The sequence below is a fragment of the Hippocampus guttulatus genome, chromosome 1 (genome assembly GCF_054856545.1).
Source record: "Hippocampus guttulatus isolate MCC_2025c chromosome 1, RoL_Hgut_1.0, whole genome shotgun sequence".
Taxonomy (NCBI): domain Eukaryota; kingdom Metazoa; phylum Chordata; class Actinopteri; order Syngnathiformes; family Syngnathidae; genus Hippocampus; species Hippocampus guttulatus.
The window spans coordinates 34231019-34244384 of record NC_141261.1 but is presented as its reverse complement, the minus strand read 5'-3'; the positions used below and the strand labels follow the sequence as shown (position 1 = coordinate 34244384).

Here is a 13366-nt window from a genome sequence, read left to right as displayed (position 1 = left end):
TTTTGCACAACCATTTGACAAAATAAAATCGAGCAAATTTAAGAAAAACATTTTTCAGTGTAGGCCCATCGCAATTAATAGATTGAGATCCACCCAGAGTAATCCTCACTTCCTTACAATGATCTAACTAAGCCCCCGATGATCACGGTAACGAAATCCGTATGCCAAATTTGCATAAGACAGGAAGCTTCTCCCAAAAACAAGTGGTTTCTGGCAGAGTGCGAGAAGTGGGTGTACTCTCCCAAGTATTTATCCTTTGTGGATTTTGACACAGCAATGTCAGAGAGCATTTGTTAAAACAATCTGGGAATTCCTAAATTGAGAAGAAAAGTATACAGTTTGTCTCATTTAAGAAATATTTGAACATGCGTCACACAATGAGGTGTTCTTTGTATTGTCAGGTACCTGGTCGTGACGTTCTTGGATATGTTGTGCCTGTGCCGTGATGCAATTCTTGAAGTCTGTCAGGCTTTCGTTGTATATCCGCTGTGCATCATCAGCATTCACAATTTCAATGTCACACAGTCGGCTGAGGAAGGGAGCCAGGAAGTCGTTTTCCTTCTCCTGCAACCACCGCTGTTCCTCGGCAGCCACGCGCTCCTAAGCGACACCCACACCCACACACACGCACACACACACGCACACACACACACACACACACACACGCACACACACACACACACACACACACACACGCACACACACAGACACACACGCACACACACAGACGTGTTTGTTTTCATTTTTTGTTATTGATGAGTTCAGACCTGGACAAACTAAAGTGGCCACATCTGGCATGTTTTGGCATCAGCAATCTGTATGAAGTAAAATATGTGCTGCTCTTCGAAAGATATAATGTTAGAGAAAATGTCTCTCTCTCTCTCTCTCTCTCTTTATATCGATATATCTATCTCTCTCTCTCTTTCCCGCTCTCTCTCCAGTACAGTATATATATGGAGAGAGAGAGACAGACAGAGAGAGAGAGAGAGAGAGAGAGAGAGAGAGAGAGAGAGAGAGAGAGAGAAAGATAGATTTTTTTTTATCAGAACACCCGATCATTCTCTAGAATTTTCAGTCGGTTATCCGAATACCAAAATATTCCTTAGCTGTAGTCCTAATATACTGTATATAGAGGCAAGGAAACTAAGTATATGATTCCTCGCCCACCTGGCTAGTGAGTCCATGGGAAGGGAGATTCACTTTGCCTTTTGGCACAAACGTGTCAGGCAATACTGGTTAAATATACCCCCCCAAAAATTGCAAATTTGTTGTCCTGTCATTGATTACCGGTAATATGGTAAGAACATGGAGCAAGTGGCAGCCATATACATCAAAGTTCACAGTCGTGCCAATCCTCCACCATAATGAGAGCAAGCATCTGAGTCATGTCATTTTCTTAAACTGTCTTAATTAACCATGAGCAATCCAATACATAAAACAAATAGCCGACTAACCTCGTGCATTCGGCCATTCTTAATGTGAATGGAGACTCGTTATTGCCTAAGACACATGCAGATTTTCAGTACCGGTGACAAATACACCAAACAGCTTCCGCAGACTGAGGAAATTTTGCAATACTTATCGGACAGGAGAAGCAATCAAGAGCCCCAATAAGTATGTTCTTAAACTATTTTCACTACTCTGCATTAAAATAACACTTTCTTTACCCTGTGAGATAAATTAAATGAATCTAAACAAGTGAGGTCACCACATGTGAGATTGTAGGGCCTCTACTAGGTTGTTTGTTTTTGTGGGATGCCATGCACTAAACCAGATCCAAACCATTTCCTCTCGGAGATTGCATGCTTTGGCAGTGCCAGTGGTGGTCCACGGTGAGAAGTGAAGAAGAATGTCGGCCTCCTCCTGCTCCCTGCAGACCACGATGTCTCGCACCTGTGCAGACACCAGCTATATTACTGCAAATCATCCCAATGCCCAGATACCACGCACAAACACTCATCTTGAGGCACACTGTAAGACATTAGAGCAATCTGATGAGATGCTTTCAAACAAGACTACATAATTATGAAAAGATCTATTCTGGAGGAAGAAGGGAAGCAGCCTGGGCGCTTAACACACACTCAGCTTTGTGAAGCAACAACGTCAGTCTCCTGGAAAGCTCATGGTCATTGAAGACAGCCTTTCCACACAGCACAAGAATATAATCATTTTTTTCCTAAAATAATTATGATTAGTTTAAATTATTATTATTATTTTAAGAAAACGGGTCGAGAATAACTTCTTTGTACTGGTCGCATTGGTTTCCCCAACTGCATCACATTCACAGAGTTGCCAACTTATAGAAATTAACTTATGTAACATTTTACCGGTATTTAAATTTTGATTTATATATATATATATATATATATATATATATATATATATATAGAGGGGCGGCCCGGTAGTCCAGTGGTTAGCACGTCGGCTTCACAGTGCAGAGGTACCGGGTTCGATTCCAGCGCCGGCCTCCCTGTGTGGAGTTTGCATGTTTTCCCCGGGCCTGCGTGGGTTTTCTCCGGGTGCTCCGGTTTCCTCCCACATTCCAAAAACATGCATGTCAGGCTGATTGGACGCTCTAAATTGTCCCTAGGTGTGAGTGTGGGCGTGGATGGTTGTTCGTCTCTGTGTGCCCTGCGATTGGCTGGCAACTGATTCAGGGTGTCCCCCGCCTACTGCCCGGAGATGGCTGGGATAGGCTCCAGCACCCCCCGCGACCCTAGTGAGGATCAAGCGGTTCGGAAAATGGATGGATGGATATATATATAGCGGCTGGATAGCTCAGTTGGTAAGGCATCGGTTTAGCATGCGGGAGACGGTGGTTCGAATCTCGCTTGGGGCAAAAAAAATGAGCACATAACACCATCCAAGATCCTTCACGCTAATGCCTACCTCATACAATGATGAGAGACAATAAAATGAATGACATGCCGGTCATTCATTTTCAAGGTGCTGGGGAACCAGAGCACCTTGATGAAAAATGGGCTACTGGAACAAAGCGGAGATGGGCGAGATGCGATAACATGGCTCTGTCGGAATGCTACTACTCAAGCAACCCTAGTCAGAGGGGTTACATGCAGAGAATGTGGGCTAAATGGCTACTTCGAAACCCACAGTCACGGTTGACCACGAAACAACTAGTGTTCCAACATCCACAACGCAGGTTCCATGGTGTAGGGCCCCAGGCTGCCAGATCAGAGGAGGAGGTCATACCAGAGATTGGGAGACAAGCCCCAATGAATGCAGATGATGAGATTGGGAGGCCAGCCCCAATGAATGAAATGCTGAGCGAGGCAGCAACTGACCTGAAAGCCAAGATCATGGCGAGAATGAAAGCTGGGCAACCTAGAAACCGATTACAACGGCTATGTGAAGTACCACCTGAAAGTCTCATGGAAAGTGTGAATGCAGCACTGAGGGCGATCCCTACCGTAACGATCACGGAAACCAATGAGCTGATATACGCTTCAGCATCAGTGATCCTTGAGATGCTTGGCTATAAGAGCAACCATGGAAGCCATGAGATACGTTACCCACCATGGAAAAGACGGTTGGAGGCTAAGATCAAGGCGGCTCGGAAAGATGTGAGTCAATTGACTGAGGCCCAGAGAGGTGTGATGAAAAGGCCGATACCCGAGAGGTACATCCAGATGACCATACCCGAAGCACTCGAAACTGCCAAACAAAGGCTCCAAAAGCGATACACGAAAGAGAATGAGGCCAGACGAATAAACAGGCTGTTCGCAACACAACCTGCGAAAGTGTACGCTCAGTGGCAGGGTCCTAACAACAGAGCTGACCCACCAAGACTGGAAACTGAAAGGTACTGGAAAGGCATATGGGAGAAGGAGGTTGCACATAACAGCAGTGCACAATGGCTGGTGACCCTGAGAGAGGAGCACAGCAGCCTCCCTGAACAGAACCCAGTTACCATAACAGTGGCAGACATACAGGAAAGAGTCTCAGATATGAAGAACTGGACAGCGCCAGGGCCGGACATGATCCACACCTACTGGCTAAAGAAACTCACAGCACTCCATGAGCGCCTAGCAGCACAAATGAACCAGCTGCTGAGGGATGGGACTCACCCAGGATGGCTAACCGAAGGGCGAACGATCCTGATCATGAAGGATCCCTCAAAGGGTGCAGTCCCATCCAACTATCGGCCAATAACCTGTCTCTCCACAACATGGAAGCTCATGTCAGGCATCATTGCGGCTAAGATAAGTGGACACATGGATCAATACATGAGCGAAGCACAGAAGGGCATTGGTAGAGATACCAGAGGCGCCAAACATCAGCTCCTGGTTGACAGAACAGTCGCACAAGACAGCAGGTCCCGACGTACCAACCTGTGCACAGCCTGGATTGATTACAAGAAAGCCTATGACTCGATGCCACATACATGGATCACTGAATGCTTGGAGTTGTATAAGGTGAACAGGACCCTAAGAGCCTTCGTTGCGAACTCAATGAGGATGTGACACTTGAAGCCAATGGCAAGCCACTTACCCAAGTGTCCATCAAATGTGGCATATACCAAGGTGATGCACTCTCCCCACTGCTGTTCTGCATAGAACTGGACCCCCTAAGCCAAGTAATCACCAAGACAGGCTATGGATACCGCCTCAGAAATGGAGCTACAATCAGTCACCTCCTCTACATGGATGACATAAAGCTGTATGCTAAGAGCGAAAGGGACATAGACTCCCTGATCCACACAACCAGGATCTACAGCAGCGACATCGGGATGTCATTCGGGCTTGAGAAATGTAGTCGGATGGTGACTAAGATAGGAAAGGTAGTCCGCACTGAAGGGGTCTCACTCCCTGAAGGAACAATAGCAGACATTGAGGACAGCTACAAGTACCTCGGTATACCACAAGCCAATGGCAACCTCGAACTGGCAACAAGGAAAGCGGCTACGGCCAAATACCTCCAGTGAGTGAGGCAAGTCCTAAGAAGCCAGCTCAATGGCAAAAATAAGACCCGGGCAATAAACAGCTATGCCCTGCCAGTGATCAGATACGCTGCAGGAATAATAAGGTGGCCAAAGGAAGAGATTCAGACCACGGACGTTAAGACCCGAAAGCTCCTAACCATGCATGGAGGGTTCCATCCCAAATCCAGCACCCTGAGACTGTACGCAAGCCGAAAGGAAGGAGGCCGGGGACTAGTGAGTGTAACAGCCACTGTCCAGGATGAAACATCCAAGCTCCATGAATACATCAAGGAGAAGGCTCCAACGGATGACGTACTCAGAGAATGTCTCAGACAATGGGGAACAGAAGATGAGGCGCTGGAAGAGGGACCATCATGGGAGGACAAGCCCCTACACGGGATGTACCACCGGACCATAACTGAAGTGGCCGATCTCAAGAAGTCCTATCAGTGGCTAGAGAGGGCTGGCCTGAAGGACGGCACAGAGGCACTCATCCTGGCTGCTCAGGAGCAGGCCCTGAGCACCAGAGCCATTGAGGCCCAGATATACCACACCAGACAAGACCCAAGGTGTAGGTTGTGCAAAGAGGCACCTGAGACGATCCAACACATAACTGCAGGGTGTAAGATGCTGGCAGGGAAAGCCTACATGGAACGCCATAACCAGGTGGCTGGCATAGTCTACCGAAACATCTGTGCGGAGTATGGACTGGAAACCCCAAGGTCAAAATGGGAAACACCTCCGAAGGTGGTGGAGAATGACAGAGCGAAGATCCTGTGGGACTTCCAGATCCAGACTGACAAGATGGCAATGGCGAACCAACCAGATATCGTGATCATAGATAAAGGGCAGAGGAAAGCCGTTGTAGTGGATGTAGCGGTCCCAAGTGATGGAAACATCAGAAAGAAGGAACACGAGAAACTCGAGAAATACCAAGGGCTCAGAGAGGAGCTGGAGAGAGCCTGGAAGGTAAAGGTGACAGTTGTGCCTGTGGTGGTCGGAGCACTTGGGGCAGTGACCCCCAAACTAGATGAGTGGTTGCAACAGATCCCGGGAACAACATCGGACATCTCAGTCCAGAAATGTGCAGTGCTGGGAACAGCAAGGATACTGCGCAGAACCCTCAAACTTCCTGGCCTCTGGTAGAGGACCCGAGCTGAATGAGGGACGGACACCACCCGGGGGGGGGGGTGAGACGAGGAATTTAATTTTATTTGATATATACTGTATATATCAGTAGCGTTCCGTCAGGGCCAGCAAGGCCTTCTCTGCTGGCCTAAACATTCTCAGAAAAGTACATTTAACAAATTTACTTTTCTGAGAAGAACATAATCCATCCATCCATTTTCCGAACCGCTTGATCCTCACTAGGGTCGCGGGGGGTGCTGGAGCCTATCCCAGCCGTCTTCGGGCAGTAGGCGGGGACACCCTGAATCAGTTGCCAGCCAATCACAGGGCACACAGAGACGAACAACCATTCACGCCCACACTCACACCTAGGGACAATTTAGAGCGTCCAATCAGCCTGCCATGCATGTTTTTGGAATGTGGGAGGAAACCGGAGCACCCGGAGAAAACCCACGCAGGCCCGGGGAGAACATGCAAACTCCACACAGGGAGGCCGGAGCTGGAATTGAACCCGGTACCTCTGCACTGCGAAGCCGACGTGCTAACCACTGGACTACCGGGCCGCCCCAGAAGAACATAAATTAAATTTATTTTATTTTCATAAATATGTCAACAAAATGATTCTCTGTATTCTTTACGTCATATTATTTCCACTTAGTCGAGTGGCTTTCAATGTTATTTTAAATAAATGTTATTTTAAATAACATTGAAAGCCACTCGATAAATAACTTATTTATTATGGTAGAGTTTTTAACCAATCATATTTCAGATAGCTTGAGTTGCCAGGTAAACTAAACTTGCTCGGGCCTTCAGATTAAACAGAGCAGGCCCCTGTGCGCTGTAAATGAACGGGCACAGTCAGCTTGCAATAGCCAATCAGAACACGAGTCTGCGTACCAGCGCCAGCTAGAAGGGCTTACGTCGACACTGGACGTGCGCGTTCGGTGATTGGATTCGCGCCTGCTAGAGGGAGCTGTTGCTGCATTTTGACCCAAAATGGCCGAAGGAGAAGACGTTGACCTGGTTGCAGGACTACTTTCCACACAATTTTCAAGACGGACCTTCCACTGGATTTACCAATTTAAGTTGTTTTACCAAGGCAGCAAGGAAACATCAGAGCACGGCTGGGCACTTACAAGCTACGGTGCGTTTCAAAACGTTTGGGGACACTCGCGTAGATCTGCAGCTCAGTGAACAGGCACTACATTGGTGAGTAAATGAATTTTATTTTACATTTCTTCTTGTTATTTTATTTCGTTAGTATTAATGGTCACAAAATAAAATGACAAAGATACAAAAATGTATCAAATAAATCAGCTCACCTGCAATTTATAATGGCGCAATGTAGTCAGCTTCGTGCACTAAAATTCGTTCAATCTCAGCTGCTCAACATTTTCAGTTATTTGCTGTTGTATAGCCTACTCTCAAAATGCAAATGATCTGCTAATTTTATTTTCAAAGAATAGTTTGTTTTGTTATTGTGTGGTTGGTGTCTTATATGAAACTGCAACATTGCGCAATTTATTGGACAGACTTGATCACACAGCGAAATTTGGGTGGCAAGAAGTCACTCTTCTTGTCCAACAAATACTGCTAATGGTCACTCTAAAATGGTTCAATGATTTTCTGCACCAACTGTACAAACTGTCATCGTATTGTATTCTACCACTGATCACTTTAGCTCTGCTTGATGCTTTGCACATTGTCTCACAGTTGTCACTGGGTGGTACCACCGCACTACGGTTCACTTACATTACGAAATGTCCTTCCATACTTATTTGTCATGTCCTTATTTACGATGATACTAATGCAGCGTGTTGTACCGGGGACAAATTCCTTGTGTGTTCTACATACTTGGCCAATAAAGATGATTCTGATTCTGATTCTGATTTTATTTAGTATTTTTTAAATCTTTTTATTTTTGACAATATCTGTAAATTTAGTTTCCTGCTCTTAATTGTGAATGCATACTTGATGGTTTTAAATGCTCCTGAAATTAAGTGCTGCCTGACGAGCCTATATTGTGTTAATGTACTGTATGTGACGTCACTGAAGGCCTAAGGTTGAAATGCACGGCCCGCCACTGATATATATATATATATATAACGTCTCTGTGTGCCCTGCAATTGGCTGGCAACTGATTCAGGGTGTCCCCCGCCTACTGCCCGTAGATGGCTGGGATAGGCTCCAGCACCCACCCGCGACCCTAGTGAGGATCAAGCGGTTCGGAAAATGGATGGATGGATATGTATATATATATATATATATATATCGGACACCACCCGAGGGGTGAGATGATGATTTTTTTTTAATATATATATATTCAAAAAATCCTCATTAAAAAAAAATATATATATATATATATATATATATATATATATATATATATATATATATATATATATTAAAAAATCCTCATCTCACCCCTCGGGTGGTGTCCGTCCCTCATTCAGCTCGGGTCCTCTACCAGAGGCCAGGAAGCTTGAGGGTTCTGCGCAGTATCCTTGCTGTTCCCAGCACTGCACATTTCTGGACTGAGATGTCCGATGTTGTTCCCGGGATCTGTTGCAACCACTCTGTCACGGTTCTGTTTTCAGTCTAGCCAGCAGGTGGCATGAGCGGACTTCTGTGCATACCTGCTGCCAATCTATGATTAGTACACTCTGTATTTAAGGACCCCTGTGCTGTGCACCTGTTGTCGGAGTATTGCCTTTGCCTTGCTGCTTCCTTGCTCATAGACTGCTTTTGCTATAGACCTCGTCGTATTTCGCTTTTGAACTCTCGGTACCAAGTATTTTGTAAGTATGGTTTTTATTTTGTGATTGCGTGTATTTGCTACATTGTTTTTTGTTTGCCTTCACGGTTCTTCTTTTCCTCCCTTGCCTTTTGTGCAAGCGCTTTTTGTTATTCGTTTTTGTGCCCTCTGGTCCTTGTTTTGACCAGCACTTTATGTTACTTCTTTGGCAGTGCGATTTTTGTATATTAAACCCTTTTTTGCTACGGAGACCTTGTCTGGTGTCTACACTTCTGGGATCCCAACTTTATTCGGCTTGCCCGAAACGTGACACACTCATCTAGTTTGGGGGTCACTGCCCCGAGTGCTCCGACCACCACAAGCACGACTGTCACCTTTACCTTCCAGGCTCTCTCCAGCTCCTCTCTGAGCCCTTGGTATTTCTCGAGTTTCTCATGTTCCTTCTTTCTGATGTTTCCATCACTTGGGACCGCTACATCCACTACAACGGCTTTCCTTTGCCCTTTATCTATGATCACGATATCTGGTTGGTTCGCCATTACCATCTTGTCAGTCTGGATCTGGAAAATGGCAGCTGTGAACACCACCACCACCACCGCCCCTACCCTCATCCCTGGGAGCAGCCCAGCCTCCCTCGCCAACGACCTCAACTCCTTCTACACCAGGTTCGAGACTGATAACTCCACCCAGCTCATCAACATCAGGTCCCACCTGCGGCCCGGCAACTCTTCAATCACATTCCACACAGAGGACATTGTGAGGGCCCTCAAGAGGACCAAGATCAACAGTGCACCAGGAGCCAACAACGTCAGTGGCCGGGTCCTCAAGCACTGCGCTGACCAGCTCAGGTGCGTTTTCCAGCTCTTATTCCAGTCCTCCATGAACACCACCACCGTCCCGAAACTGTGGAAGCACTCCACCATCACCCCCATTCCCAAGAACAATAACCCCAAGACCCTGAACAACCTCCGCCTTGTGGCCCTCACCTCCCACATGATGAAAGCCATGGAGAGGATCGTCAAACAGCACATCCTCCCAAAGACCAGCTCACGCCTTGACCCCCTCCAATTTGCATACCAGGCAGACAGAGGTGTCAACGATGCCAAAGCCTTCATCATCGACACCATCCAAAAACATTTGTATGTACAAGGTTGTTACAAAGTAACAACCTTGTACATGTACAGTGCTCTGGATTGGCAGAGCAGGGCTATGGTCACTTTTTTTTATTTTTTAAAAAGGAGGATTTTTCAACCACAGGTGGATCACACTTGAGCCTCTGTGATGAGGTCAATTCAGGGGTTTGGGAGAGGAGTATCTATTGGGATGTCGGACCTCAGATTCAGGGGGAACAGTGTGGTTTTTCATCCTGGCCGTGTAAGAGTGTACGAGGTCTACACTATGGCAGGATCCTGGATGGTGCACAGGACTGTACCCAATCAGTCTCCATGTGATTTGTGGAATTCAAGAGGGTTTGTCCTTCGTGAGGATTCTGTGTGGTATGCTCTGGGACTATGGGGTACCTTTGGGGGAGCTACAGAAAGATGGCGTACTCAAACACAGAGTACAGGTTTTTGAGTGCAGTGTCAGAGTTTGGTCCACATTTGTGACAAAAAGTCAGATTTCTTTCTGGTGAAGTTTGCACTGTGCTGAGACTTCTCTGTTAGCTTCATCAAGATGTGACCTTCAACACGCTGTATCAGTTTGCAGCCGAGTGTCAAACAGTTAAGATGAAAATCAGCACCTCTAAATTTCTCAGTCCGAAAAGAGTCTCTGGGTAAGGAATGACATCTTGCCCCCAGTGAAGGAGTTCAAATATCTTGGGGTCCTGTTCATGAATGAGGAGGAATGGCACACAAGATTGACAAATGAATTGTAAATAACCCTCCACGGGTTCTTCACAGAAAAAAAGCCAGGAAATAAATTACACCATTAATGAAATAAATAATAATCAACATTGCTCTGATGAAGTTTATGTATGACACCACAACGTTGATGACAGAATCCCAAGTCAATACTTTGCAACACAGTACGTGCTTGCTCGTGTATTTGGCAGTGAATTTGAAACCCCGTTCTTCCATCTCCCAGTTCATGCGTCCTATTAGAGCCCCGACACACGCACACCATACTCGGAGCCCCGTCAGTTGTGTTGCTGTCCAGCTTTTACCAGTCTAACTCTTCCATAGTTTGGTGCACTTTGTCGAAAATATCCTCCCCCGTCGTAGTCCCTTTGAGACTTTGGAGGGCTGCCAGATCCTCGCACATCTCAAAGTTCGCGCTAACCCCACGAATAAAAATCAGCAGTTGCGCTCTGTCCTGCACGTTCGTGATCTCAGCCAGTGCTAATGAAAATAATTCTTTCGTCTTCTGCTGCAGCTAGTCATATACATTACCCGCGATTTCTTCGATATATCTGGTGATTGTACTCGCTGATAGACTCGCGCTATTGAAGACGTCTTTCTTCTCCAGGACCTCCTCCGCAACAGCACTCATGCATTTCTTGACAAACTCTCCATCAGTAAAAGGTTTACCGATGCTTGCTATCAGTTGAGCAACACGAAAGCTATCTCGAACAGATGACTGACTGGTCCAGCTGAGCTTGGCGTACAAGTGTATTTTGCTGAGCTAACAGTTTTGACCGTTTGCTCGCATTTGTCCTTGCAAGCTCTCGTATTTGTCGTTGTGACGGGATTCATAGTGTCTCCGCAGATTGTATTCTTTGAATACCGCCTCTTGACAGATGAGACAGACAGCCTTTTCTCTGCGCTGAACAAAAAAATAATCGTTTGTCCACTTTGGGTTAAATACCCGGCATTCTGCATCTATTTCTGTTACAAAATGACCCCGGCCTGCCATCACAGAAGCGAAAGGTTATGCGGCCCTCACAGGAAAAAGTTTGGGGACCACTGGCGTAGGCCCTGGCCCACGTGTACTGCTACTATCGCCAACCCTCCCATCCATCCATCCATCCAGCCATTTCCTAATCTGCTTATCCTCACGACCCTTCGTGGGCATGTTGGAGCCTATCCCAGCCTTTATCGGGCAGTGGGCGAGGGGACACCCTGAACTGGTTGCCAGCCAAAATGGAGAGCACACAGACGAACAGACATTTGCGCTCACAATTACATTTAGGGACGATTTAGAGTACTTCATTAACCTGCCATGCATGTTTGTGGAATGTTGGAAGAAAACGGAGTACCCAGACAAAACCAACGCAGGCACGGGTAGAACATGCAAACTCCACACTGGAAGCCCGGAGGTGGACGTTCTAAGCCAGGGGTGGCCAACCAGTCAGAGACTAAGAGCCAATTTTTTACTGTGTTACTGTAAAGAGCCACACACACACACACACACACACACAGACACGAATGTCATGTGGTCATGTGATGGTGATGGAGAACATGAAGAAATGTTGAAGACAAATAAAGTGCTCTCACCTCTTTCTTGGAGCTCTTGATCTGGAGAGCCACGTCCTTCTCAGCTTTGACAAGGTCTGAGAGAAGGTCGTAGAGAGCCAGTGTGTTGAGGGGCTTCTGGGCAGGATCCACCTAAATAAACAAAAACAATGTCACCGTGCTACACTTCTAAGTGCCGACTGACAAACACACAAGGTTAGGCAAGCGTACGTGGAAGCCGGAAACCATGTCAGCCCTGAAGCCCTCGGCCTTGTGTTGCTGGTCCTTTGACTCTCGCGGCTTGATGAAGGTCCTCCTGCACGGCACGAAGCGCTGCTCCTCCAGATGGTATTTCACTTCTATCCTTCTTTGCGAAGCCACAAACACTCGCTCAGCAACATCGTCATTCGCATCCTTATTTGGATTTCTGTGGAAACGCTCCAACACTTGCTGTACACACACACACACACACACACACTTTTTAATTGGGGCGTATCTAATTTTGAAGGCACTTTTAAAGGTTACCATAACGACAAGAGAATGTTGCGGCCAGATAGGACGTTCGTCGTGTCATGATTCGTGTTTATTATTTTTTTTTGAAAATACCACACTTTTCATACAGGTCATATCATATTATATTGTTGTATCTATCCAGCCTTAAATCAGGTGTGTTGCAACAGGGAGGCTTGGAAAACATTCAGGACAGCAGCCCTCCAGGACCTTACACCCCTGCTGTAGATTGATATAACAGAAAATCGGGTAATTTTTCAAAATTTCCTGATCTATCGAAAAATTTCCTGATCTATCGAAAAATTCAACCGACGGGGGCAGCTTTATTGGAAGTGAAGAAGCTGCCGGTCTTTTGGATGACACGGCACAGATGTCCACCACTCGGACTCAAGCGGTGATTGAGCTCAACCGCAGAATGGAGAACGACTTGGAGAAATTGGGATCCACGCTCAAGAAAAAGAAATCGCGGATTTGGCTGATCGGCGCCATTGGAAAGACACAGACCACGGACTCAAGGCTGTCTGGAATTGTAGGCAGTCGTTACCAAAACATCTGCTATCTCGACCTTTCCCCTGGATGAATGCACGCATGGAAGCTAGCGCCCTACCAGCACCCCCTCCTTCTCGGCCATAGACTGATAAG

General features: G+C 46.5%; 1 protein-coding gene across 1 annotated transcript in view; it reads right to left on the bottom strand.

Annotated features, from left to right (window-relative positions):
- The window catches only part of drc7 (dynein regulatory complex subunit 7), a 50499-nt gene that overhangs the window by 15563 nt on the left and 21570 nt on the right, over nt 1-13366 (bottom strand). The window contains exons 12-15 of the mRNA XM_086127708.1: nt 12446-12664; nt 12257-12367; nt 1783-1893; nt 406-600 (exon numbers count right to left, since the gene is read on the bottom strand). Coding sequence (XP_085983834.1) covers nt 406-600; nt 1783-1893; nt 12257-12367; nt 12446-12664 — 636 coding nt within the window. The remainder of the gene's footprint in view (nt 1-405; nt 601-1782; nt 1894-12256; nt 12368-12445; nt 12665-13366) is intronic.